Here is a 26737-nt window from a genome sequence, read left to right as displayed (position 1 = left end):
TTGATAAGTGTGGGCTAGTAAACAGCTGGGTACTCATTAGTGCTCAAGCTGGGTACTCGTTAGTATTACAGCTGCGTACTCGTTAGTCCTACAGCTGGGTACTTGTTAGCATTCTCTTACTCTAGAAACGTCTGCACACAATGAGCTGAACATTACTACAGCATTGCACGGCAACCATATTGACTTTGCTAACAAAGGAATGTTATAAAATTGACACTAGGCTTAACCAGCAAAGGAGAGGGTGTGTCTCAAATATAATTGACTTTATGGATGTTTTCATGGCTTTCCCAGTCCAGCACGGCTATTTTAAATAATAAAAAGCATGTTCTACCAGAAGCCTGATGGGACCATGTGGCGTGAGAAAAAAACGGGAAGGATTCTGCTTACGGCTTCTAGTATGTCACTATTTACCTCAAACACAATGAAAGGTTCAAAAATTTGTTCTGCAAACAAACTGCCTAAATTCAGCTGTCATTTCCAAAGCACTGCACAGTGCATTAAAGTGAATTCTAAAGTATCTCCAAGCCTAACATAAACAGGCGGATCTCACCGAGTATGAGAAGACTCCAGGATGAAAGCAATTCCCTTCTTCCCACACAGTCTATGTCTTATTTCCACCACATCTATTCCTACGTGCTTAGAGGCTCCTCAGAAAGAAGGTGAAGCAGACTTTAGCGGGACAGTATTTCCATTCCCAGTTTCCGGTTTGACCTATGTAAGGAGACCAAGAAAGCATGACCACAGAAGACAATGGGCTATGGGTAGCTAACCTTAGCGTCAGCAGTAACAGGCCCTGCAACAAACGTCCACTTCCAAAGTCTTATACGGCAGAAGCACAGTGGGCATCGTTAGACTTGGGTGCCCCAGTGCAGGAAGCTGACTGCTACCACAGAGTTCTGCAAAAGTCCATCCCAGGAACCACATCATTCACAAAGAAAAGTCTCAGCATCGTAAACACCGCCTACCATAGCGCAGTGCTCCCAGGATGCTCCCTCTTGCAATGGCGAACTGACTTGCTGAACAACGCATGCATCTGAAGAGAGGCAGTGAAGCAACCCCACACTCAACACTGGCAGGGACTGGCAGGAAACCCCAACAACACAGCCACGAGAACCCAGTGGCCTTGGATACTGAGGATTTTGACCAGCATTTAAAGCTTCAAATATACAGAGGAAGAAGCTGTTTATCTTTTGTCTTAGGGTTTTACTGCTGTGAAGGGACACCATGATCACAGCAACTCTTATAAAGGAAAACACGGAATTGGGGCTGGCGTACAATGTCAGAGGTTGAGTCCATTATTATCATGGTGAAAAGCAAGGTGGTGTGCAGACAGACAGGGTCCTTACTGGAGCTGAGTTATACTTCTTGATCCACAGACAACACGAAGTGAACTGTGTGTCATACTGTGTGTAGATTGAGCACAGGTGACCTCAAAGTCCACCCCCATAGTGATACACATCCTCCAACAAGGCCACACCTACTCTTGCAAAGGCACACCTCCTACTAGTGCTACTCCCCTCTGGGGGGCCATTTTCTTTCGAACCGCCATTCCTTTCTAGCATCTACTCATAGGAACTTCTAAATGGAACAGGCATATGACCCTGGCCCCAGCAAACCGCTAACATCCACATTAAAGGTTGAGAGTGTTGAAAGTACTCTAAAATTAGTTTTAAATCAAATAATATTAATTATACCTGATGTATGACATATAATACCAAACTAAGCGGTCCCTAAGAGGCACCAAGGAATTTCTATATTCAAATCATGTCATTCTTCAGTTGCCTCGGGGAGGCCCATGACTATTCCCATTCTGCCACTTCTCAATACTTTCCCCCTAATGCCACCTTTGACATTTTCTTTTACAATATATTGAGATATACAATAATAATAATAAAATAATAATAAAAAAAAATCACTCTTGGTGCCTAACAGTTTGAACTTACGTTTCAGCAGAAAATACAATTCCCCAAAGTGCCTACCTGTGTTATTAAGCAGATAGGACTCCACAGGCCTTTTGGCTGCTTCCCAAAATAAAAACCTAACTTCTAAAGGCATTCAGAAGAAAAGGCCCTCAAACACCGAAGACCACTATAGGCGACTGAAAACAGAAAAAGGAGAGGAGGGAAGGAAGGTTGGAGGACCTGGAGGACCGAGTACAGGAGCCAAGTGTGATCGGGTACATTATGTAAATTCCAAAATAATCAATAAAAATAGTATCTTGGGGGAAAACAGTCTCCAGAAGCCAAGAACAGACTGTACACACTGGCCCCAAGAGCGGTACCACTGAGTCAGCGGAGCCTTCGGAAGGGGGAACTTTATGAAGGGTTCTTAGGTCTCTGAATGGGATCGTGGGAATCCGGTTCCTTTTCTCATTGCTTTCCGGCCATGAGGTGCACCACTGCTCCTCATGTAATCAGGCATGGTATGCTAACACTGACACAGGGTCAACCAATCACACACTGGAAACCATAAAGCGTCATCGTGTCAAGCCTTTCTCTTTACGAACTGCTGATCTTGGGGATTTCGTTCTAGCGGTGGAAAGCTAACACTCTGCCTGAGAATCCCGACGTAAAGCATATTTTATATTATTATGTATTATTTTTTTTTTTGCCAGGCACTAGTTCCCTTTCCCCTGCAAAACTAGGGGGTCATCCTTACAATTCCACTGAAATACTGAAGCCTTTCGGGGGACTGACAGGAGGAAAGGAAAAATAGGCCTACGTATGAAAGTTAAAAATGTGACACACACCTATCTGGTCACCTTAAGATCATGCAAACAACAACAACAAAATAGCTTTTGATAAATAAACTCGTCAAGAAACACGCTTGCTTCATGAGGGTTAATTTCAGTCCTTCTTAGCTGAGGTAAATAAGCATTCAGATAACACTAATTATCAAGCTTTTCACCGATGTCCAAATGCTTCTTCACAGCAACACTTAAAAGCATAATTTTTCCAAAAGAAATTGATCTTTGGAAAACAGGTCTGTATTATTTTTTGGGGTGGGGGTAGTTGTTTTTCAAAACAGGGTTTCTCAGTAGTTTTGGGATCTGTATTAATTTTACAAGCTAAGAATATAACCACTGCTATGAAATGAGTGATTATGATTTCGGATTTAATTTAATCGATGCTATGTGGCTCCAAGGATCAGAAGAGTATATGAAAACATGGCTTTTACAATGTTATGCCAATAAAAATTCCTTTTAGCAAATCGCTTTATATTCTCAGCTTCTTACACAGGTCTCACAGGCGTCCATATCCTGAGTGGCCTCCACAGGGCAGGCGACACAGGCAGGAGGGACACAAGACCGGAAACATAATGTCAGCAACTTCACAATTTACACCTGCAACTTCAGAGCTCCGTAGGGGGCTACCTCAGTCAGGGTGTCTGTAGCTGGGGTGAACACCAAGACCAAAAGGCAACTCGGAAAAGAAAGGGTTTATTTCAGCTTACGACTGGTAGCCTATCATCCAGAAAAGTCAGGGTAGGATCTCGAGGCAGGAACCTGGAGGCAGGAACTGATGGAGAGGCCATGGAGCAAGGCTGCTGACTGGGAGGATTGTTCTTCGTGGCTTGCTCAGCCTGGCACCCTAACAGAGCACACAGGACTACCAGTACAGGGGCGGCACTGTCCATGGCGAACTGTGTCCTCCCACATCAAGCATCACTCAGGAAAATGCTCCACAAGCTTGCCCACAGACCAGTCTAAGGGGAGCATTTTTAAAACTGAGCTTCCTTTCAGGATTTCGGCATCATGCTGGCCCCTATCACCTGGCAAGATAAACGCAGGCAGTACCCTGGCCAGCCCCTTCCCAATCTCTCTTCCCCACTGGTCCAAGCCTTCTTTTGCCTCTTTCTCTCGGTGTTTCTCTTTCCTTCTTCCCCCTCCTCCACTCCATTTATCTCAATAAAACTCCCACATAAGTTCTGCCTGCATGGTATGTCTGTCCCTTACCCGCCCCGCCATGGACTCACCCGCTGCTGCCAAGGTCTCTCTTGTTTCGTTTTACAACACTTCCCTCTTCCAAAATGACTCAAGCTTGTGTCAAGTTGACATAAAACTCGCCAACACAGAGTGAAGACTTTCCTGGCTCCCAAAAAACAGTTGGGTATCTAAAAAAATCGCAGCTCTCCAAGGGCATTTCAGACTCAGGACTGCAAGAGGAAAGGGTCTCGGCTATGCTTCCAGTCCCTGTCTGTCAAAACCCTGCCTGCAAATCATTATACTGTGATGGTCTGAACTGCTGAAGCAGCAAAGGGAACAGAACTGGTCAATAGCATGAGATCCAGAACAAGGTCACTGGGACCCAAGGGAGCAGGGCAGGGGTGGAGGGGTGGCTCTATCTCATTCTGACTGTTCTGGCTGTGAACTTTTCATTGGGAAGTTCTTCCACCCCTTGACCTTACTACACAGGGTTCTTGTATGAAATATGACAATCCCCAAGAAGTGCCTGCTGACTTCTGGAACAGGGTGAGCATGCTAGAGATGCTAGTTATTATTATAATATTTGCAACCTCAGAACTGAGATTTGTTTTTACTTACTTATTTTCAAAACAGTGCTGAGCACCTAACCCAGAGCCTCGTGAACACTAATCAAGTCCTCCACAGAGAGCTATCCCTCCAGGAGATGATTTATTTTTAATACACGGACTAAAGTGCTATGGTTTGCTAGCAGGCAAGGACGTTTCAACCATTGAAGAGCAGATAAGGGATGTAGGAAGAAGTCAGAAAGAGGAGGTGTGTGTGGGGGGGGATATAAATATATATAAATCTGTGGCACAAACAGGGAAATGTAAGACAGAGGAAGTAAGAACAGAAGTGATGGTATGTTTAAAAGGATCAGAGAACTGACTGGGACTTGCATTATTCATGGTCATCAAAAAGATAAAACAACTGGTCTCTAATATCACTAATTTTTTTATTAAAATTAAATTATCACCTACTTTTTGATGTTTTTACTTTTTGTGTATGTGTATGCCATGCTGTGTGTGTGTGTGTGCATGCACACTTACACATACATGTGCTTGTAGAGGCCAACCTTAAGTTGCTTATTGGGCAATTAACCAGCTTGTTTTTTGAGACAAGGTCTCTCACTGGTCTAGAGAACGCTGATTAGGTTAGGTTGGCTGATCAACGAACCCCAGCGGTGCACCTGTCTCTGTCTCAGCCATTACTGGGACTATTAGCATGAGGCAACATGCTTTTCTATAGATTCTGGAGGCTGAACTCAGGCGCCCATGCTTTTACGGCAAGCACTGTGCCAACGAAGCTATCTCCCCTAGCCCTTCCCTTGTTTCCTAGTCTCACCAGTAAGATTAACTACTGCACATCACCACAGTGCAGTAGTATGGGAATCCTGCACATGGCAGCCAGGTCAAAATAGCTCAAAAACTCCTTTACTTATTAATGCATTTCTTGTTTTAAAATAGTTGGCTCCAGAAAAAAATAATATAAAAAGATGTGCTCAGCATAAATTTCAGAAGAAGGAAAGCAATATTAAAAGAGCTAGTCCTTGTGGCACAAGTCCCTTACTAAATTAAGTACACTCATATGTTCAATGTGGTAAATACGGTATGTGTACCAAGAACTTGCCATATTCTCAAGAACATGCAAATGTAAAAATCGACCCGAGCTTAGTCGTAACAAGTTGCACACACCAAACTATCTAGTCTTGGATGCCTACGAGAACTATACCTTACACGTGTTCTAGTTTGGGTTTCTGTCACTGGGGTGAACACCATGACCAAATCAACTTGGGGAGGAATGGGTTTATTTCCTCTTAAAACTTGCAGTTCCATCATGAGGGGAAGCCAGAGCAGGAACTGATGCAGAGACCACAGAGGATCACTGCTCTCTGGCTGACTCTCAGGCTTACATTCAGTTTTTTTAATACTTCCCAGGACGACCTGGCCAAGGGTGGAATTGCTCACAATGGGTTGGGCCCTCCTACATCAACCATTAATCAAGAAATACTCCAAAGACCTGTCTGTAGGCCAGTCAGATGAAGGCATTTTTTCTCGATTAAAGATTCCCCTTCCCAGATGACACTAGCTTGTGTCAGGTTGACCAAAACTAACCAGTTACAATGGTGAATACAATTTCACCCTGACAGAAATTACAACTGTCCAAACTAGTAGCAGATGCAAACCCAAAAGACAAAATTATTAATGACATTGATTAGAGCATACATACATTTTAACGCCTTGCAGGGTCCACAAGCCCTTTCCCAACAAAATTTCCATTGTGTTCTAAGAGTACTCATCCGTATACCTGGAATTCGACTTTAAGCTTCAAGACTTTTTCTTTTTACATACACATGAAGCGTGTATAATATTTAACGGCCTCAGAGAATTTCTTTAAACATGCATGTGCTAAGTTAGCAGGGGGGCACGCAGATTTATCACAGATATAGTGTGGTTAGATCATGAAGTGATTAAAGCAGGCGAATCGAAGGGGAGAGAGGACAGCCAAAGTGTAAGAAAGCAGAAAATGGAAGGATAGGGGCCTTGATTTGAACAGTGGGGATCCTACAACCAAGATTATGTCCTCATTTTAACTGTTGAGGAAGGGATGGCTCCTTGGCCCATCGACCGGTGCACTAGCCTACCCTCAGTCCACGGAGATCTCAGGACTGGGACGTAAAGAAAGCAAAGCTTGCACCCCTCTGCCTGTGAATCCCACAGAGAAAAAGGCCTAGAGATCTGCAGCTGCCATTTCCCGCTGACGGAAGGTAGCTCTGCCCCATGTCTGCCTTGGCAGTGTACCCCCCTTTCCAACTGTACTAAAGTAAAAAGAGGCACGCGGGACCTGACAGAACTCGAGCGCAGACAACACCAGCAGAGAGCAGGTAAAGGGGCTGTGGGGCCGCCATCCGTCCTCTGCGAGGGGCTGTGGGGCTGCCATCCCTCCTCTGTGAGGGGCTGTGGGACCACCATCACTCCTCTGCGAGGGGCTGTGGGGCTGCCATCCCTCCTCTGCGCTCAGGCCTCTGTCTGCAGGCATGCTCACAGCTAACCTTCACAAGCAAGAGCACACTCTTTCTAGCCAGCTCTCTTGGCCTCCAGGGAACAGTGTCTCCCCACACCCGACCCTTTCACTCCAGCCTTCTTCAAAGCACTTACTGTCCATATCTCTCATGGGAGCTCCCAAATTCTGAAGGCCTGCCCTCCACCTCCCAGGACTTTCCTCCACATCCCCACCACCGCCTTGGTGTGGAAGGTGCTCTATCCTACGCCATCTTTAAAATCCTGTTCTCCCTAGGGTCTAATAAAATGCTACCTTCTCTGGCAGGAAAGACCATCCTCTATTTCCTCAATCAGAATAAGACTACTTCTGGGCACTCCTATGGCCTTTGCGAATGGACAAAATGGTCATTTTTTTCCAATAGCCTATTCTGCTTTAATATTGTCTTCTCAAGAACGCCAGGCTCATCTCCAGTTGGGGTTGTGTCTTCTACTGTTGACTCTTCGGCCAAATTAAAATTCTTTAGCTACGGGGTTTAGCCATTACTGATTTCTTCCAGATCTGTGTTTTGTCTTTAGGGTCTCACAGATGTAGCAGACAGTCCTTCATGGAGACTGCCATGAGACTCCAAATGGATCGAGGGGAAAGTTACCTGGAATTAGGTACACATCATCAGTTAGGATAATATTTTTATCTTCAGGCCACCAGTGCTGTCACAAACTGTATTAGCACTCTTATACTGGGAAACGTTTTACGTTTTTTAAAAAATTGAGGTGGGTTATTATTCCTGGAAAGAGGCCAATGGGCTGTTTCAGTGGGGGTGGGGGGCGAGGGCTGTAGCAGAAATGGATGGAAGCAAACAGAACCCATGAGCAGTATGGTGGGAGCTGGGGAAGTGGAAAAGGATTATCAGAAGATGCATAGAGCAAGCTGCTCTCTAAAGACAGAAGCTGCAGGGATCTGGATAAAAGCCGTGATGCAGCTGGGCATGCTGACACACGCCTTTAATCTCAGCACTCGGGAGGCAGAGACACGCGGATCTCTGTGAGTTCGAGGCCAGCCTGGTTTACAGAGTGAGTTCCAGAACAACCAAGGTTTCACAGAGAAATCCTGTGAAGAGAACAAAACAAAACAACAAGGAAATATAATGAAAGGGCTCCTAAGTGCATCCAGCCACCCCTTCCAGCGGGAGGCCCCTGGGAGGCTGCTGCATCTTTGTTACCAGGTGACACATCCAAACCATCCCAGGTGCTCTTCCAACCTCCCAGCTCCTGTCCGCCACCTCCAACGTGCAGTGGCATCGAATCAGAAGCACAGCCCTGGCAGTGACTGCAGCTGCGCAGCTGGTCATGGCTGCAGCCAGGACAGCCTGGGCTTGAGAAGGAGGCTTCTGACTACAGAACAGATTCCCCCATTAATCAGGAATGCTCCTGGGAGGAGACTCTGAGCCAGCTAGCTACCGGTCTGGATATGGCTAATAATTTCTCTCTTAAGTTTCTGGAGGAATTCACGCCAGGGTTTCTTCTAACTACAAACAGCAAATACTATTTTCCTTTTGTTTAAAAAAAAAAATGCTGGCAGCAGTAATTCGAAAAAGGAATGTTACCAGAGCCAAAATGGTGAGCTTAAACAAAATGAGGCACAACTAAACCCAAATACAAAGGAAAAAACAACCCAAACCCCAGACCTGCTATGTCTTTTCTTTCCAGAAGACAAATACACGGTTATTAAATGGAGTAAGTGTCCCATTTTCTACCCACTGGGACGCTCCAGAAATCATGCTGCTGCCTATTGGCTGGAGGCTGATAACTGTTGCTGGTCATGACTTTGGGATTTTTTTTCTGAAACCTGAATGGGTTTTAAACTTTGGAATGCTTTCTGATAATCTGTCTGCATGGTCTCCTTGTTCTTCTTGATTGAGACGACGTTTTATTCCCAATACCGCATGCCACGGTTTCTCTTCATCCTCCACGATGGCGGCAAAATAAAGTCGGGTTCATTCTTTAATTTTATCATGAGTTACCATTCTCATAACTTCGTTTCAGTCCATTTTCCCCCATACATTATCTACTAATTATTCTACGTGCCAGGCACCGTCTTCTGCTTCCAGGGTGATGCGTAGGAGAATAAAATATAATGGGAATATGGCTGGGACGGGGAGAGCGCAACAAAGTCTCGGCGCACTCAAGGGTGCACCCTCCCTGAGAGAACTGAGACCCAGAATGGAGAGGCTCTGCGCGCTGTGGAATATGCATGAGCTACCGCACAAATCGACTTGCATTTGCCTTCGCTGGTCCTGATTCTCCAGGGATTCCGGTGTGAGAGTAATCGCGCCAGAGACAGTAGATGCTTCTTGTCAAAACTTAAAGATTCTGTGAATAATTTTAGAGGGAAGCTGAGCAAATTGGGATAGGAATTTTGCTAACATCCCCAGGGAAAACCAACAATCATTCTCCAAAGACGGGAGGGGAGGAGGGGAACCTGGGCTCAAGGAAGAAGTCGGGGATGGGATGGCCAGCAGGGGGATGCACAGCTTGCATCAAGAGTTTCCTTTCACTGTCCCAGATACTCTGGTCCCTTGGCTGGCTTCCCGCCCAAATATCAGCACAGGAGGAAAGGGCTGCAGAAACACATCCTCCTCGATACACTTCGGCAGATTCCAAAGGGTCGCTGACTCCACTAGGCCTTTGCCTTGTCACCTCACCTAGGAATAGGTACCACCTCCTAAAGTGTGGAGGTCGTTTTCAAACCCCGCTGCTAACGTGAAACCCAGTATTCCAATAGAGTGTTTCCAGGACAGGGATTCCACACCCTTCTCTCTATGTCCTCCATAATACCCTGGTCCGGCTGACAGAATTCTCCTCCAGGGTCAAGAGGAATACCTCTAATAACCCTGCAGCCTCCAGGTAAAATCATTTTTTTTCCCCAGGGTGGCCAGAGTTGATCTTAAAAACGGCGCTCCCTACTATCCCCACTGAAGCTTAATGCATTGCCATAGATTCCTAGTGTATTAAGAATCGAAACTTACTACTGTAGGTGTAAATGAATCCTTCCTTACCTCTCCTGCCACCTTCCCAGCCCTCAACATTCCAGCCGCACCAACAGTTCTGGCTCCCAGGACAGGGAACATTCCCTACAATAGGGTCACTTAACACATGCTGCCCCGCCTCGGAATTTTCTCCCCAGGCATGTTATCTATTTAACATTATTGTTGCTGTGATAATAAATTTTTATTTTGGCTTTGCTTTGTGTTTTTGAGAAAGGGTCTCACTACGTAGCTTTGGCTGGCCTAGAACTGGCTATGTAAACCAGGCAAGCCTCAAACTCATAGAGATCCACTTGCCTCTGCCTCCCAAGCACTGGGATTAAAGAAATGGACCACTACAGCTGCTGCCATGGTTGTGGCTTAGCTCCTGTTATATACATATATGATTCACTTTAATTATCTGTACGCGTGTGTCTGTGTGTCAGCCTGGGTACTTAAGCACAGCCGGCCGAGAGCCCTGGGGCTGAAGTTACAGGCTGTTGTGAGCTAGCCAATGTGGGTGCCTGGAACCGCAGCTGGATCCTCTGCAGAAGATCTCTTCATGGCAGAGCTGTCTCTCCATCGCCTTCTCTAGGTCTGCAGCATAACACCTCTCTCCCGTTCGGTCTGTCTTCCAGACCACCTCAGTAGAGACAGCCTTCTCTAACCACCCTCTCTCTGTCCCAGCACCCTGCGAATCAGCTTCAACTGTGGGGGTCTACCTGCGCTCTGTGCAGCACAGGACAGGTAGGAGCACCACCTTGTCTGTCTGGTTCCTGTTGAACTCTGTGGAGCACAGCAGGCGCGCAACAGCTGTCTGCTGAGTGAGCGAGTGAATGGATGGCTAGTTGAATGCGCACACTGGGAACTAGTACTTCACACAAACACTTTTGTGAACCCGTGAGTTTTGGAGAATAACTTTCGAGGCTACCTTTAAGAACTGCTTTTCCTCTGCTCATAAGCATTCACACATCACTTCCCCGATGTCCTCCATGTCGGAGCGACACAAACTGATTAAACGGTATGGACATCAAAAGCAGGAAGAAGATGCTCCACCAAATCAAGGTCCCACAAAACCCACTTGCCTCAGAGAAGCTGTGTGATGTCATTCAAAGTCTGAAGAAAATTTCACACACAAACAAATCCACTAGAGGTAAAGCTGGGAAATCACGACAAATACAAATGTACTTCCAGTTTTGTCTTGATATGAAAATCTCACTAATGGAAAGAAAATCAGATCTCGCTGTTTCATTCTCGGAAGTTTACGTGCCCTTTTACTAAGGACAGATGACAGACTGGCTGAAAGGCTAAGTGAGTTGAAAGGAAGGGCTCCTGTCAGACAGGAGAAGCATGCTTCAGAAGGACTTCAATTAAACCAAGTTATTTTCTCAACTACAGGGGTGGGGGAAAACCCTTGAAGAAATAATCTTCAAACAGCTGGAAATCGAGGGAGGATCCAAAAACCACATGAGATGGAATAACCCCAGCACAGCTGACAGAGAATCAACAAGCCCAACACAAGACGGCATTCACTCTACCACGCACTGGGCATACGAAGTGTGTTTATGCACACACACACACACCTAGGTATCCCATTTTATATAAAATTTGTGTTTGTGTGGGCTTCTGTTTGTTTGCTTTTGGGTTCTAGGCTTCCCTACAACAGCAAAACCATTCAATCAGGCCCTGCCACCCATTGCTTTTGGCCCTGTGACTGTCCTTTCCTACTTGTTTGAAAACCTGTGTTGACTGTACTGTGAAAAAAAAAAAGAGGAAAGAAAAGCCTTACTGTTATAACAGTGCCAAAAAAAGTATAAAGAAACAAACCCAGATGCTAGAATGTAAGGCATTTCCTCTGCTCTGTGACTATGTCCTTTCGCTGAAGGTCAAAAGCACATTAAAGGGCTTCAAGGTTTCAAAGCCTTAAGTAGATATTTTTGTCATCCTCTCCTTTTATTAGGCATGCTGGTGATACACATTTAACTGGCATTTAACACAGCAGAATCCATTCAGCAGCATTTAAGGGAAACCCTGGTATTGCTTTCGAGCAGGGCTTATTTGAATTCCTAGTGCTTTTTACTGATTGCCCAAGCCCCTTCAAAGGGCTAGCGCGTGAAGGCCGCATTCGCATGCCCGTTTCACGTTTACTACCTTCTTAGGCCTTGGTGTGTCTATGTGCTGTGATTTATAACACTTCGGGGACAGTGCCTTATTTTTGTTGCCTCAGATAATAGTAAATAACATGAGGTGTGGTGTGGTGATGATTTCTCTTCCTAGGAACTGCTTCACCTACGATGAGTAAGGAAGTGAAACGTGTTTCCTTGGTAAAACAAAAACCAGTATCTCTGCCATAGGAAATACAACAGAGTCAGCTATCACCTTAAACAAATGGTCACCAAGTGGGTCACTCCATTTGCTGATATGACTTGCATTTAAGTTTTCAGAAACATATTTAAAACAGAAGGAACTTTGGGGGGGGGAGTAGCAAAATAATCTTGCTGGGATATTTACTAAGAAACCTATGGCACAAAATGCATGAAACATCAAAGTTAGTGCAGGATTTTGTGGACAGTCCCTCTGAACGGAGCAGTGACACAACCCTGCAGTAAAGCCACCAACGCCATCAAATACAGCCAAGTGTCCCACCACAAGAGTGGCCAAACATGGAGGCTTCTCCAAGACAAACTTGCTCTCAACCCTCTTAATGCTGTGACCCTTTAATATAGTATAATTAATATAGTTCCTATGTTGTGATGACCCCCAACCATAAGATTATTTTTATTGCTATTTAATAACTGTAATTTGGCTACTATTAGGGATTGTCATGTAAATCTCTGTGTTTTCTGTGAAAGGACTGTTCAGTCCCCAAAGGGGTCATGACCCAAGGGTTGAGAACTACTGACTTAGGGAGAGCTGGGATGGCCTTGACTCTGAGCCCTGGGAGAAGCCAACAGCCTACACGAGCTTTAGCTTTGCCCCCACGTTTTCTCTCCATATATAGAAAAATGAAGCAAACAGTTCGTAAGCTAATAGTCATTCTTCTTCTGTTTATCAGAATTCTGGAATGTTCTAAAGAATTCTGCTGGGAGTTATCATGGTTACCGAGGGATATGCCTTCTGATTATGACCCACGACACTTCTTGTCTATGCAGAGGAGACAAACTCTCGGACTTGCTGCTCTAGAAATGTCAACAGGAGGAAGAGAGTATTCAACTTTATCTGTTGTGTTTCCTTTGCTACTCAATAGGGCGAGCTTGGCTGGCATGTGGGAAGCAGATAGACAACATAGTTTAATAGCAAAATTGGGTGTGGTTGTCCTGGTGATAAGGGAAATGAAAGTGGAAGGAGTTTGAATAATATTTATTTGAGGAGTCAGAGCTTGTTCTTTCTCCCTCAGATGTTTACAAAGTATATAAAAATCACACTTGCTCTTAAAAACAATGGCTGGAATGTGTACGGCAGAGGTTAGCAGGGAATCTATGACCATCAAAGAGAAGCAAAGTTTTCAGGAAACTTTGTAATCAGGGACTGCAGCACCACTGTCATCTCTGTTACACATATGTGGATGCAGCGCGCGCGCACACACACACACACACACACACACACACGAAGAGCTAACGAGATGGTCACACTCATTTCCAAGAATGACCTATTAGTCAAGACAGACACATTCGTCCTTACATGTTTAACCCCTGATGCAGTCAAAGGACTCCCGGGAGCATTTAGCAGACATGGATCTAGGCAGGGACACAAAGGAACACGCGGATAACATTCTTGAGTTCCACGTCACACTAAGGTCTACAACAAGACTACAGCAGAATTTCATTTGCAACATTCCTGATGACCAGAGATGAGCTGACTCTCCACAGGAAAGCATTTAGAAGATTCTAGTTTGATTAGCAAGCAGAGCGCCAACGGACACTAGAAGTGTAAACCTTGCTGTCTCTTCACGAAGGCAGAGATAAACATCGCGGTAAATGGCATGTGCCAAGTATTTAGGCAGTTTAAAAACCTGACTGGTTACCCGGACCTGAATCAGACACAGCAGAGAACCTAAGATTCTGTCTCACACTCCAGAGAAGGGCGGAAGGTCCCCTGAGGTCAAAGCACATAAGACGACCACAGTGAGACAGGTCACCAGGTTTCGAGTACACTTGCAGAACGCATCTGAAAGACCACACATCCTGAAAACTGCACCAACACAGCCAATAGTGCCTTCTCACATCTTCTACTGCAAAGACACACTCCTGGCATTTTCAAAAGCTCTTCAAGGCAGACTAACTAGTTTTTCTTTTGAGAAAGCCTACGAATAGTAAGCAACGATCTTTAATATAATATAAAAGCACAAACAGGGCCGAGACATCTTCCAGACACCTTCTAGCAGGCTCAACCAGGGTCCTTAACAACTTCTCCATTTTCTGCACTTTTAACAACAGAGCTCCACATTTTTAACCGAAAAACAAAACCCATTTTGTTTTCTAAACTGGATAAAAGAGAAGCAAAAAACAAATACACAATAACTGTTTATACTACCAACAAACAAGTTTTTCTCTATGTTATAAAACCTGCATTTTTTTATCTTCAGACAAATATCTGGGTACATTAAGAAACAATCAATCTTTAAGCATTATTAAATTCCTGTATTGTTCTCTTGTTATTGGAACAGGAAAAGAAGGACCTCTGATAAGCAGAAAACACTGTACTTGCTTTTCGGGAAATTAAAAAAAAAAAAAAAGACTTCCAGCGACAGAGAAAAGAATAAAAAGTTTCCCTACCCCTTGGAAAACTAGGAAGTTGTCAGCCAGAAACAAAGAAGACATCCTTGATTCAGAGGAACATTCCAGCCCCTGAAAACCACACAAACATTCACATGGTGTTAATGCCTTCCCTTCACCCGCTTTACAGTCATTGCTTATTGCTGTCACTTCCTCCTGATGTAAAAAAACACTTAGCAACAGAGGTCACAAATCAAAAGCAGGAAGGCGTCCTATGAAAGAGAATGTCCAGGACTTCAGAGGCATCAGCAACCCATGTGAGCCCTCTGTAGTCATCTTAGAGCCTAGACACCATTAAAAGAAGAACCTCGCACACTTCCAGAGAAATTATCTGTGCGCCCCAAGCTACCGTAGGCTTAGCTGAGGTCAATTTGTACTGGGGGGTTGAATAAAATTTTATTAGAACATTTCTAAACTTTTTTAAACCAAAGGTTGAATTCTAATGAACCCTGAAAGGACTCTCTTGAGAAAGTTCTTTATTTCACAAAGAGGACAGAGGCATAAGGTCTGGAGGTAAACATAGCTCGCCTATGAGTCACAGAGGGCTTTGAAACTCATTACAGTTCAGTGAGTGCCGGTCTGCCCTGAACTGCCATGCCCTGCACCATTCGACTGCATCTGACTAACCTGTCTATGCCGCTGCCTGGGCGAGCATTTCCCTAGGTTGTAAGAAGATGTATAAAGAGAGAAACATGAGTCTGGGCTTCTGAAGTTGACAGAATTCTGGAAGACCGAATGGGATGCTCATATGGGGCAAGGACAAACATGGCAACCTCACATTCTTCTTGTCACACAGAGGCTGGCCCAAGTGACTTCCGCTGCAGGTGGAGAAACTGTCTTCACTCACACAGAGGTCTATTTGGGTGAAGCTGTATGCATTCAACCCTGCCCCTTCCACTGAGAAAGACTTTTTCCCCCATTCTTTAAAAAAATGAAACTCTTCTATAATCATGAGGGCCTTTCCCACTCAGGTGACCTCTGAACCAAGATATTAGTAAATATATAATACTGGCAAACCTGGAAAAGCATAAAACAACTCTACCAAATCCACACCTACACTGAAAGACCATACGGATATTTGCAATAATCAGCATTTTGACTGAAGGCAGATTCTTGCTAAAGTCACTGTGCTCTCAAACTCAGGCCTGAACTTCCTTCCAAGGACAATACCTCCCCCTACTCCACTCCCGCTCTGGTCTCTCAAGTAAAAAGTACAAATATAAGTTGTCCAGTTTGAGTGAAGTGTCCACACCTAGATAATAGCTTGGGAATACTAATCACGGTGGTTAGTGAGGTTTGAATGGCCTGGGGTACACATATAAGAACAGTTCCGGAGACCTGTGGTGGTTCCTACCCTCTGGTTGGTGACCCAGCTCTGCAGGGACAAGGGAAGCCCGAACATTGCAATACCTCCTGCTCTTCACTTCAGTCAGTTGTCCCTGTGGCCGCTCAGGGAGCTGCGATTCTATATCCTGTGCTCGTTATCAGGAAAACCCTTCTGCGTGGTCCAGGGTTCAGCTGGACATAGCTAGCTGGGCCAGGCAGCCACTCAGCAGCTCTGTGTGACGGAGCACATGCTGAACCCTGGGAACAACTGAGAAGTAAGAAACCACAAACACAGGAGGGACCGCTCGGAGGTACACAGGAGAGAAAGCGGCAACCTGCTGCGGTCGGGCATTAGATAAACATCTGGTAAGCAGTCCCTGGAGGTGGAAAGACAAAGTGTCAACCTGGTTCTAAAAGATCCTCATTGCCCTTGCTGAGGAGGCCGGGATGCATTTTATCCTTTTGGCCACGATAACTGATGCATTTTAAAAGTGCACATTGAGTACACTGTTAAATGAAACCCATTCTTGTGTAGCCAATGCTGCTCTCCACTAAGTCGGGCGCTGCAGTAACCTGAGGTGAGAGATGGAAAAAGGACAGGCATGCGCTTGGTTGAAGGGATACATCTCAGAACAGAAAACGTGTCTGGAAATTATAGAGTTATGTAGTTCTTTAAAAGGTTGAAAACGAAAAGGAACCAAGGAATGGTCCAGGACTCAGGGTGCTTGCCTAGAGAACACACCGGGAATGTACTGCTCTGACGTAAACATGGAAGTCCATTTAACGCTAACTCCTTCCTGCATTCCCAGCGCGGCGGAACAAAATTTTCCTCTTTACCTATCCACCCACGCTTCTCTGACCAACAGCAACAACATATTTAGTCAGAACTTCCTCTTATCTCCTTGAGGGGCACAAGAATCCGCAACCCCCAGAAGGTGGGTCACCATCTGACGTCCCACAGCTAAAATGCAGGGACAACCATTCAAGCAACTGCTCCCTCCAACTGGTCTGAGGCCAAGTTCCTGAGCTTCCTGTTTTTATTTCCCAGATACTTGACACTGGTTTCCGCCTTTTGGTAGCCCTTTCTGTTTTTCTTGTATCACTTATCAGAACATCAAAACAGCAATGAATTCAAGCATGTTTTTAACAATAATTCTTCTAGGAGTCTGTACCTATCATACACGCTTTTAGAATACTGATTTAAGCATTAACCTAAGATAAAAAGTCTACTGTTTCAAACATTTATTTTGAATCTATTTTCTTTCCCCTGTCACTGTTGGAATTGAAAATGAAATAGAAGCTAAAGCCATTCCAAGATTATACACACATACTTCTATATGTACATCTCTTCATTTATAAGCGTTTATTTTTCCCAAATGAAAAATGCAGACTGACTCTAACTCTGTAGCTAGCTATACAGACTTGCGGTCTAGTTAATTTTGCCTTGTGATGTTTTAACTGCAAGTTCTAGATAGTAAAGTTTTGTTGCTTTTTATCAATTCATAATTGTCTTTACAAAAAGAAGGCAGCAGCGACACAGATGTAAAATTGCACAGTGGCCTGATTGTCCTAACTGAGGAGAGGAAGGATCTGTAGACGGCATTGGAGTAGCCAACGGGAAAGCCATGGGGACCCTGATGGTAATGAGGTCCTTGGACCATCTGGAAGGTGTGGATAATGTGTTTTTCACTTGGCTACAAGAAGAGCTAACAGTCCCAAAGTTTATAAGCAATATTAATTGGGTTCTTTTAAAATTAAAATTGAAGACAATTCCTATGAGTTAGAGTAATACATTCATAAGCGTAACCCAGCATGGTTTTCAGGTCTAATTAGCTGAAGAAAAATAGAAACGAGGTTGAATGGTTTTAACGAAGAACCTGACTTAGCAATTAGGAATCTGTAAATACCAAAGTCCTAAAGTTGAGAAGGCAAGGTCACATGTGTTGAGTTTACCCTTTTTGAGGAAACAAGAGAAGATATTATATATAGACACACACACACACATACACACACACACACACACGTGTGTGTGTGTGTGTGTATAGATATATATCATCATCATCATCATCAATGAATTCATTTGCAGCAGCCTGAAAAGGCCCAAAGTGTCTCCCCGATGTCATACTCCTCATTAGACAGCACGCAGCCCATATCTATCCTCTCGTCAACAGAACATTGTTAGAAGAGGTTTAAGTGTGCTAAATCAAGTTTCCAAATAACCAGCAGTCACATACAACTATACCTATGACCTGTAAGTTAATAACCACAATGTTATCGTTTCTAATAGTCCATACTACATTAGACAATATTTGAAGGCACTGATATTTAATACCATGTAGGATACAGGGGAGTAATCCACACGAAAATCCAAGGACAGGAGGTTTTAACTGTAAGGATCAGACCGCTTGGCTATGCAAGGCTGTCACCTCTATTACACACAGATGGTTTTCTCCAGAATCTAACTTCAGGGTTTATTTTATCCTTTAGTATGTGGTCTTATGCATAATAATATGAATAGTAGTAGTGATGATCATATTTTCTACGTTTACATACTATATGTGCATATGTGTGCGTGAAGACAGTTTGGAGGAGTCAGTTCTCTCCTTCCATCACAGTGGTTCTGAGGATGAAAGTCAGATCATCGAGCCTGGCAGCCAGCGTCCTTAACCACTGAGCCACCCTGCACTGCATTAACAGCAGCGACAGGTAAAACACCCCCATTTGAATTTTAATTTCTTTTAACATTTACTTGGAGGAAATCTTTAATTGCATAGTGAGACCACTGTGTGTTGATATTTAAAGTAAAGCAGTCTGAGGCAGGCATACGCTCTCTTTGGAAAAACAAGGAAGAAGTTGTTCAAAGTTGGTATAGTGATTAAAGACACAACATTCTCCTGGGACAGCATAACACATCTGTTTCTCTGGGGAGGGAAGAAGAGCTATATGAACAGGCTCTCCTACTCGAGTGGGGAGAGCCAGCAGGGAGCTCTTTCTGCTGGGGCTTGCTGGCCACGCACAGTCCCCTGCTGTAGGTGAGCCCTGGTAAATCAAGAGCTCTGAGAAAACCAGAGACACCAGGCCCTCACTGTGGATGTAGGCCAGGAGAGGATGAGTGGGCGGGCAGAAGAGTAGGCCTTCTACCTTCCCCGTGCTTTGTCATAGGACAGCAGCCTTCCTATTGCATCTGAAGTGTCTCCATCAGGTGGTTCCGAGGGCAAGAGAAACAGGAGGGAATTCCATGCACTGCCTCACGTAGTGGATAAAGGTTAATGCTACACACATAGCATCAAGTTACCTCATTTTTCTAAGGGTGTTTTCTGGGAGGACCCCCAACTTCTACCTCATATCTACATCTAAAAATGTTTGGGGGGGGGAAGTTCTATGAAAAAATACAGTACAATACTGCTTTCCAAATACAAGGTAATTTTTGTTTAGTGACAAATATTACAAATGGCACCGAGAGAGAGCCAGGAGTCCTGAGGGGGTCACAGAGCACAGCGTGTAGTCAAGAGACCAGGAGAGAGATAACCATCAGAAATAAAATCTAACCTTGGCTCGCGATCCTGCAGGGGACAAATGTGAGAGAAAATATCAAAACACTAAAAATGAGCTAGAAAGAAACAATATCTTTCCTTAGACAGAAATGAAATAATAAATTGAGTTAAAAGCCAAGGCTCTGATGGCCTTAAAATTCAAAGGGAAACAAAACAAAACAAAAACATGTAAGCAAGCAAAAACTGAAGGCGTCAATATCAGGCTGGCTTCCGAGAACAGAAGCACACAACACAAAGACCAAACTTCCATTCGTGTTAAGCAGCAACAGGAAATAAATACAGATCGGAAACGCTGTAAACTGAGTTTGTCTTGGGGCGCTTATAACTCATCTTTTGTTAAGAAATGACATTCAAACTTCCCCTTCATAGTACGGCTTATGCTCCTGCACCCACAGAGCTACCCAGAAGTCTTTGGCTAACGGTAGAGCAGGGTGGACCTGGGAAGTCAGGGGATGAGTGCCATGTGTACACTCAGCACCTCCTGCATGGCCGGGCACAGGCAGGGCAGCATGAACACTAAGCAGGAGCTGAAAGGAAAGGGGACAGCCCCTGAAGGTGCATCTGAGTGCTGGCGGAGGGGAGGGCTCTTCTGGATCCTGATAGTCTATGGCCATCACCCCGGTGTCACTTCCCTTTCCAGTCATTTCCTTATTTTAGGATTTCTGCTTTGAGCCAGCTCCCCTTCTGGGCTGGCCAGCTCTAATGCAAACAGTCCTACAAACTTTAAGGAATGCGAAGCAAAGCAACAGAGCCTGATCAATCACTTAATGACCAGTTAGAAATTATGTATCCCATTTTACCATTCTGGTGTCATCAGCCACGGATGAGTCTGTCACTTAGTTGAGAGCAGCTATGACTAGGACCTCTCTCACTGCACAGGTCCCTTTATGCCACTTCCGGTTGCTAACCACCCTTTCTCCTCTATCAAGTCCGTTCCTGCTACATTAGTTTTCCTAAAGCATGTTCCATGTGCTCACATCACTGATGTACCCCAAAGTCATGGGAGACACCACATTCTCATTAGCCTCATCTCCACTTCAGATCCCACGCCTCCCCCTGAGTTTTTGCTTCATGGTGCATCTCCATGGTTAACTCAAACACAGCCAAACAAACTCTGGAGGTTCTTGTCAATCAGTCTCCCATGGAGCTGCTCTCACTGTGTCCCACACATAGCAAATGACCACTGCACACAACCTATTCATCAGCCCCCTAAAATCTATCTTGGCCATCACCCACTAGTCTTTTATTCTGATACCTGCCCTCCCAAATTTGGGAGGTTTCTTCTTTTTTATCCGTTCATATCCTCCACCAAAGCTTGCCGATTCAACCAACCCCAACCCTCCCGTCAATACCATCTCCTCTGTCCAAGCTTGCCTTTACAGTCTCACTTCTGTAGAGCTACTCAATGCACTTCTCAGAGCTAAACTCAACTGCTAGTTCCTCCACGAAACCTCCGTTCACAGCAGATTATCTGTGACAGAAAACACCGCATGTCAATACACAACTGCTCACCTTTCTTCAGTCAGCAAAAGGGTACACATTATTTAACAGCACTCTTTCTAAAGTCCCATGTCTCTACCTCTGTTTCCAAAATGTTCAATGTGCAACGCCAAGTGTGCTGTACAATCCATACTATTCTAGAATCCCACGTAAAGTGTGGCTAAGAAGCCTATTCAAGGATACATTTTACAGATCACTCTTTAGCCAAGCAGTGTGAACCGGGATGCTTCTCCAACATCTCCTAAGTGGGGCCGTTTCTCTTTTTCGAGAGGTCTCCTCTCAGGGATACTCTCCTGTTCACTGAAAGTGTGTGTATTCAGGGAACATCACAATGCAACGCTAGTGCATTCGTCTGCAGACTTCTTGGTTCCTCTCCCTGCTCCTGTTTATTGCCCCTGTCACTCTGTCCCCGGGATCCACTGCAGCTCGCATGGGTTCTCTCAGCTCCAGTGATCCTATTCCTTGAGCAATTCTTCAGTCTCCTCTTCTTTATTTCCTACTAGCTACCTGCATAAAACCATGTTCGTAATGACCACTTTTCCTAGTGTAAATCATACAGATTCTCAGTTCAAAAAAATTGTGTTCTTTAGTTCTGGTTGTTCTCAGTTCTAAAATCCACCATTATCCCAAACAGACTTTACCCTCCACTGTTGTGGAATATTATGTTAAGTAGGCAAAGATGAGCTACACTTGTTTTCACTGTGGAATATTACTTTTACCATGCAAAGGGTGCTACATTTGTTTATGTTGCATTTAATTATTAATTAAAAATTATGTTGCATTCATTTCACCTTGCCACCTAATGCTCCTAATTGGTCTAATAAAGAGCTGAACGGCCAATAGCTAGGCAGAAAAGGATAGGCGGGGCTGGCAGGCAGAAAGAATAAATAGGAGAAATCTAGGCTAAAAAAGGCAGACCAAGAGGAGGAGAGAAATGAGGGACACTCCTGGGGCAAGAAGCCAGGAAGTTGCCAGCCAGTCAGACATGAGAATTAGTGAATGCAAATTATACAGAAAGAAAAGGTAAAAAGCCCTGCGGGGGCGGGGGAGGGGGGGGAGTAGATAAAAGAGAAACAAGTTAGTTTAAATTAAAACAGCTAGCCAGAAAACCGAGTCTCAGCTAGGCAGAACATTCTAAACCAGTATTAAGTCTCTGTGTCATGATCTGGGAGCTGGTTGGTGGGCCAAAACAAAAAGCCTGGGACACTCCACCATATCTTAAGTTACAATTCTGGGTCATTTTTTCTTGACCATAAGATAACTATAGCATCCCAACTATCAAAAGCTCCTATTACTCCCAATGACTTAATAAGTTCAAGAGCATCTTTAAGTTTTGCATGTTGCTGAACAATAAGAAAGAATTTATTCTTCAAAATTCCTCCTCAGAAAAGGGAAATCCCCCAATCTCGAGTTCTGGAAATGATCTCAAAAATTATAGAATGCCTTATTTTGACTAACAAAGCATTTAACCTCCAATGACTTCCATCAATTCCACCTCTGGATTATATGAAGACCTTCTGACAAAATTAGCTTAAGTTTTTATTTTACTTTTTATTTATTTTTTTAAGTGAAGGCATATAACTAGATACAGCAATTACTGTGGGGATGATCTCAATGTACGAGATGGTACCTGTCACAAGTAGTCATTGTAGAATCACTTTTTCCAAGGTCATGAACAAATGCCTAATTCATTACACACAATGTCCTACTTGTATGTGAACAGCAGGTCTGGTGACAAATTTCCTATTGAAACTGCTACATCTCAAACAAGGTGGAGGGCTGTGAAGGGGCTATGCTCAGGAGCAGGGAGTTAGTTAAATGAAGGCAACGTGGCTGAGTGACAGCCATTGCAGAGCAGTGGGAAACCTGGAATAAAGCAGCTTCATAGATGTAAGAGTGGCAAGAAGGGAGGGATCTAATCTGCCATGCTATTTCATATAATCTAACTCTTAAAATATGCACATATCTGCTGATGATTTAAATAGTCATATAAGCAAATCATCTATAACCCTAGGCGTTTGCATCACGGTTAACCTTGTAACTTACCTATTTGTGGAAACTCCAATTAACAATGCACACTTTAAGGAGAGGAATGGATGCTATTTACAACTCTCTGTAGATCTGAACCTTTATCTCAGGCTGGGGAGAGAAGCCAGCACACAGAATCAACTATGTAGGGCCCATGGAACTCACAGAGACCAAAGCAACAATCATGGAGCTTATGAGGTCTGACCTAGGTCCTCTGCATATATGTTATAGCTGTGTAGCTTGGTGTTCTTGTGGGGAGTGGGGGCATCTCTGACACTCTTGCCTACTCCTGGGACCCTTTTCTTCCTACTGGGTTAATTGTCCAGCCTTGATGAGGGTTATGTGCCTAGTCTTATTTTACCTTGTTATGCTGTGGTCAGCTGATATCCCTGGGAGGCCTGCTCTTTTCTGAAGGGAAGCGGAGGAGCAGTGGATCTGGGGGAGAGGGGAGATGGAGGAGCGCTGGGAGGAGAGGAGGGAGGGGAACCTGTGGTCGGGATGTGATTGATGAGAGTAAGTAAGCAACTTTAAAAAGTCGGTAGGAAAGAAAGCCCTTCCTTGCCTAGCATGAGTGAGGCCCTGCCTGGGTTCAATTACCTGTGCCACAAAATACTACTGCTAATAATAATTCATATTTCAGTTCTATTATTTTATGCTATATTCTCTCAATGATTAAGTAGTTCTGGTAAATACAAAAAGCAGTATTATTTTATAGGTTATTATAAATGCCTTATTATTTACAGCAGTTTAATAAATCCAATACATTGTAAATGTAATACATTCCAGAAGCTTCAGTCCTGCTCTACTGCCCCAGGGGTTTGATTTTTGGACGCTGAAGTCCTTGTTATTCCAAACTGTGCGTTTTGTCATTCTTAAAACGACAACATTGGAAAGGAAAAAGGTGAATTTAAGACTGTCTCCTCTTCACACTTTTTCTCTCATTTCCAAAAGGAACCAGGGGCCGAGGGAGAACTCAGTGCTGGACGGACAGAGCTGACATCCAGGCCTCCCTCCTTCCTCTCAGTTTTTGTTTCGAGCTCCAACACTAAACTCTGGGCACTTCTCTTGGAATTTCTATGTTTACAAATAAATTTTCAAGGATCAATCGCTTCTCCTAGGTTGTACGTATGAACGGACAAAGTTTCTAGCCCATATTAATGTAATTTTCTTGTTCTTTTAATACAATTTCTGACTTCTCTCCAGAGGTGAAATGTCTCACAGTCCATTCAGACCTTCCCGATTCTGGCTCCTGGCGAAATTAACCTTAGCTTTCAACGTAAAGGCACACTTCTCTCCTCTGGCGCGCTCTTCCTGTCTGCCAGATGAGCCAGCTTTCTAATTAGCAGAGCACCACGCAAGGGTCAATCAAGCAGAATGGACCCGGTGACAACAGATGCTGATCCCAAGCACACCACTCATGAAATCATCCATTATGCAGAGGTGACCTAGGCCAGCTGGCACAAGGCACTGTGCTCACGAGATGACAGCACACCATCCCCAACTTCTGGGAAACACACACACACACACACACACACACCCCTCCGGTCACACCGGCACCCGATGCACATTTCGAATCCCAGGACTCCATGAGGTTGTCCTTGCCTCGGCAGGCAAGGATAGGCTATCACGGTACAGAATCACACATTGTAGAGGCTGGCAACGAAGAACCCACGCTTACCTTGAATCCTCTTTAGAGCGGAGAGACACATGTCCTTCCTTGGAAACTCGAAGGGATTGCTGCAGGTCCGGATGGTGTCACATTCACATTTCCCATTGATGATATTGCAGCCCGAGATAAGATTTTCATTGCATGGTTCAAAACCGAGTAGCTGGTCATCGTCCCAGTCCTCATCTGTAAAACAGTCAGGCACAGAACGGTTTGCTCACTGCTTCATTCAAGTGCCGTGAGATTAAACACACGCTGGGATGTCAAGGTGAGCATCCCACTGGGAGGCCTTCATTTGGGAAAGGTAGTGTGGGTGGAAACTGTACACACGAATGCAACACAGCCTTGTCTTAGTCACTGGGAAGCCTGAAATACAGCCACACATGTAGAAAATAAACAGTGACATACACAAACATTTCTGACCAAAATCCACGACTCCAGTGTGCCTCACATCAAGGATGATCCCCACAAAATTCTTAATTGGGGGAGCAGGGCTTGGAAGGTCGTTCAGTCTATAAAGCGCATGCCACCCACTTGGGAGGACCCACCAGAGCCGAGTGTGTTGCTGTTATACTCCCAGTGCTGAGGAGAGAGTGATAAGAGGCTCCCTGGGAGCTGCTGGTCAATCAGCCTGGATGAATGGGTGAATTCTACAGACCCTTTCTCAGAAAAAAAGGGTGGATGGTGTCTGAGGAATGACATCCAAGGTTGTTCTCCGTCGCATATGCATAGGCGTACAACACGCACACTTTTAAATGTTTAAACAAAGCTTTTTCAACGTCACCACTTTCACTAGACATATATACGAGTTACATTTGCCAATCTCAAAAGGAAAACTAGGTTAACTTTTTTCTTACTGTAGACCACAATACACCAAGTCAGCTAGTAAACATCAGATACCACTGAGATAAGAGAATGAGATCCAAAGGAGATCACCTTCGGCATATTTGGGACCCACTGATGGTACCTAACACAACCTACAACGGAGCCGATGATGACCACAACACAAAAGAGCTACAACCGAGTGAGAGAAGAGGCGCCATGACATTCAGAAGCTGAGACCAATTCAGGTGCTGGCCATGGACTGGAATAGACAGTAATGAAACAGGTTCTAAAGCCAGCATTGGGGCTGGAAAGAAGGCTCAGTGGTTAAGAGCAAGAACTGCTTTTGTAGAGGACCTGGGGTCTACTCCCAGCATCCACACTGGCAGCTAACAATCTTCTGTAATTCCATTTCAGGAGAGCTCTGATACCAACTTCTGGCCTTCATCAGTATCTGTCCTCATGTGTACACACCCATATAAGCACACATAATTACAATGAATGAGAATTAAAATCTTTAAGACCAGCTTTTTCTGGGAGCCAGTTCAGGAAAAGGCCACACACATAAGAAACACTAGTTAGGTTTCGTTCTTAACAATGCTCCTCCTAGCTGAAATGCCTTGTTACGGAGAACCACAGTACTTCTCTATAGACAGCGGGGACATGAGTCCCCCTCTTCACGTTATCTTTAAAAGACCCTATCATATCAGAACTGGGACTGACTGCTGGACAGCAAACATGTTTCTGATAACAGTATCTAGAAAGAATGTTTCAAAGTGCTTGAATTTAAGAGCACTTGCACCTGCTGTTCACACTAAAGAATAAATGCCGTCTTAAGACAGTATTCCCCAGCAGGGGTGTGTAGTTCTGCAGCAGAGAGCAAGCCTAGCAGTTGGAAACCTTGACATAAATCCTTAACATGGGGAATTGGAGGCGGGGGGGGGCAGTTATGTTTTCATAGAAGACAATGCAAACAAACCGCTATGGTTTTTACAGAGCTAATGCTGATCTTCTCAATGCACACACTAGACAAGATTACTCTTCCTTTATTGGAATAATTTTCTTGCCAAAGAATCT

At 44.4% G+C, this 26737-nt stretch overlaps 1 protein-coding gene across 3 annotated transcripts in view; it reads right to left on the bottom strand.

Moving 5' to 3' along the window:
- Positions 1-26737, bottom strand: part of Crim1 (cysteine rich transmembrane BMP regulator 1) — a 175720-nt gene that overhangs the window by 111996 nt on the left and 36987 nt on the right. For all 3 annotated transcript variants that reach the window (XM_041631123.1, XM_041631124.1, XM_041631125.1), the window contains exon 2: positions 24851-25024. In XM_041631123.1, the coding sequence (XP_041487057.1) occupies positions 24851-25024 (174 nt within the window). The remainder of the gene's footprint in view (positions 1-24850; positions 25025-26737) is intronic.

The sequence above is a fragment of the Microtus oregoni genome, unplaced genomic scaffold (assembly GCF_018167655.1).
Source record: "Microtus oregoni isolate MIOR12 unplaced genomic scaffold, Mior012 000036F_ref0000092, whole genome shotgun sequence".
In the NCBI taxonomy this organism is placed as follows: Eukaryota; Metazoa; Chordata; class Mammalia; order Rodentia; family Cricetidae; genus Microtus; species Microtus oregoni.
Note: the sequence above shows the minus strand (reverse complement) of the source record. Positions and strands in the feature narration are given on the sequence as shown.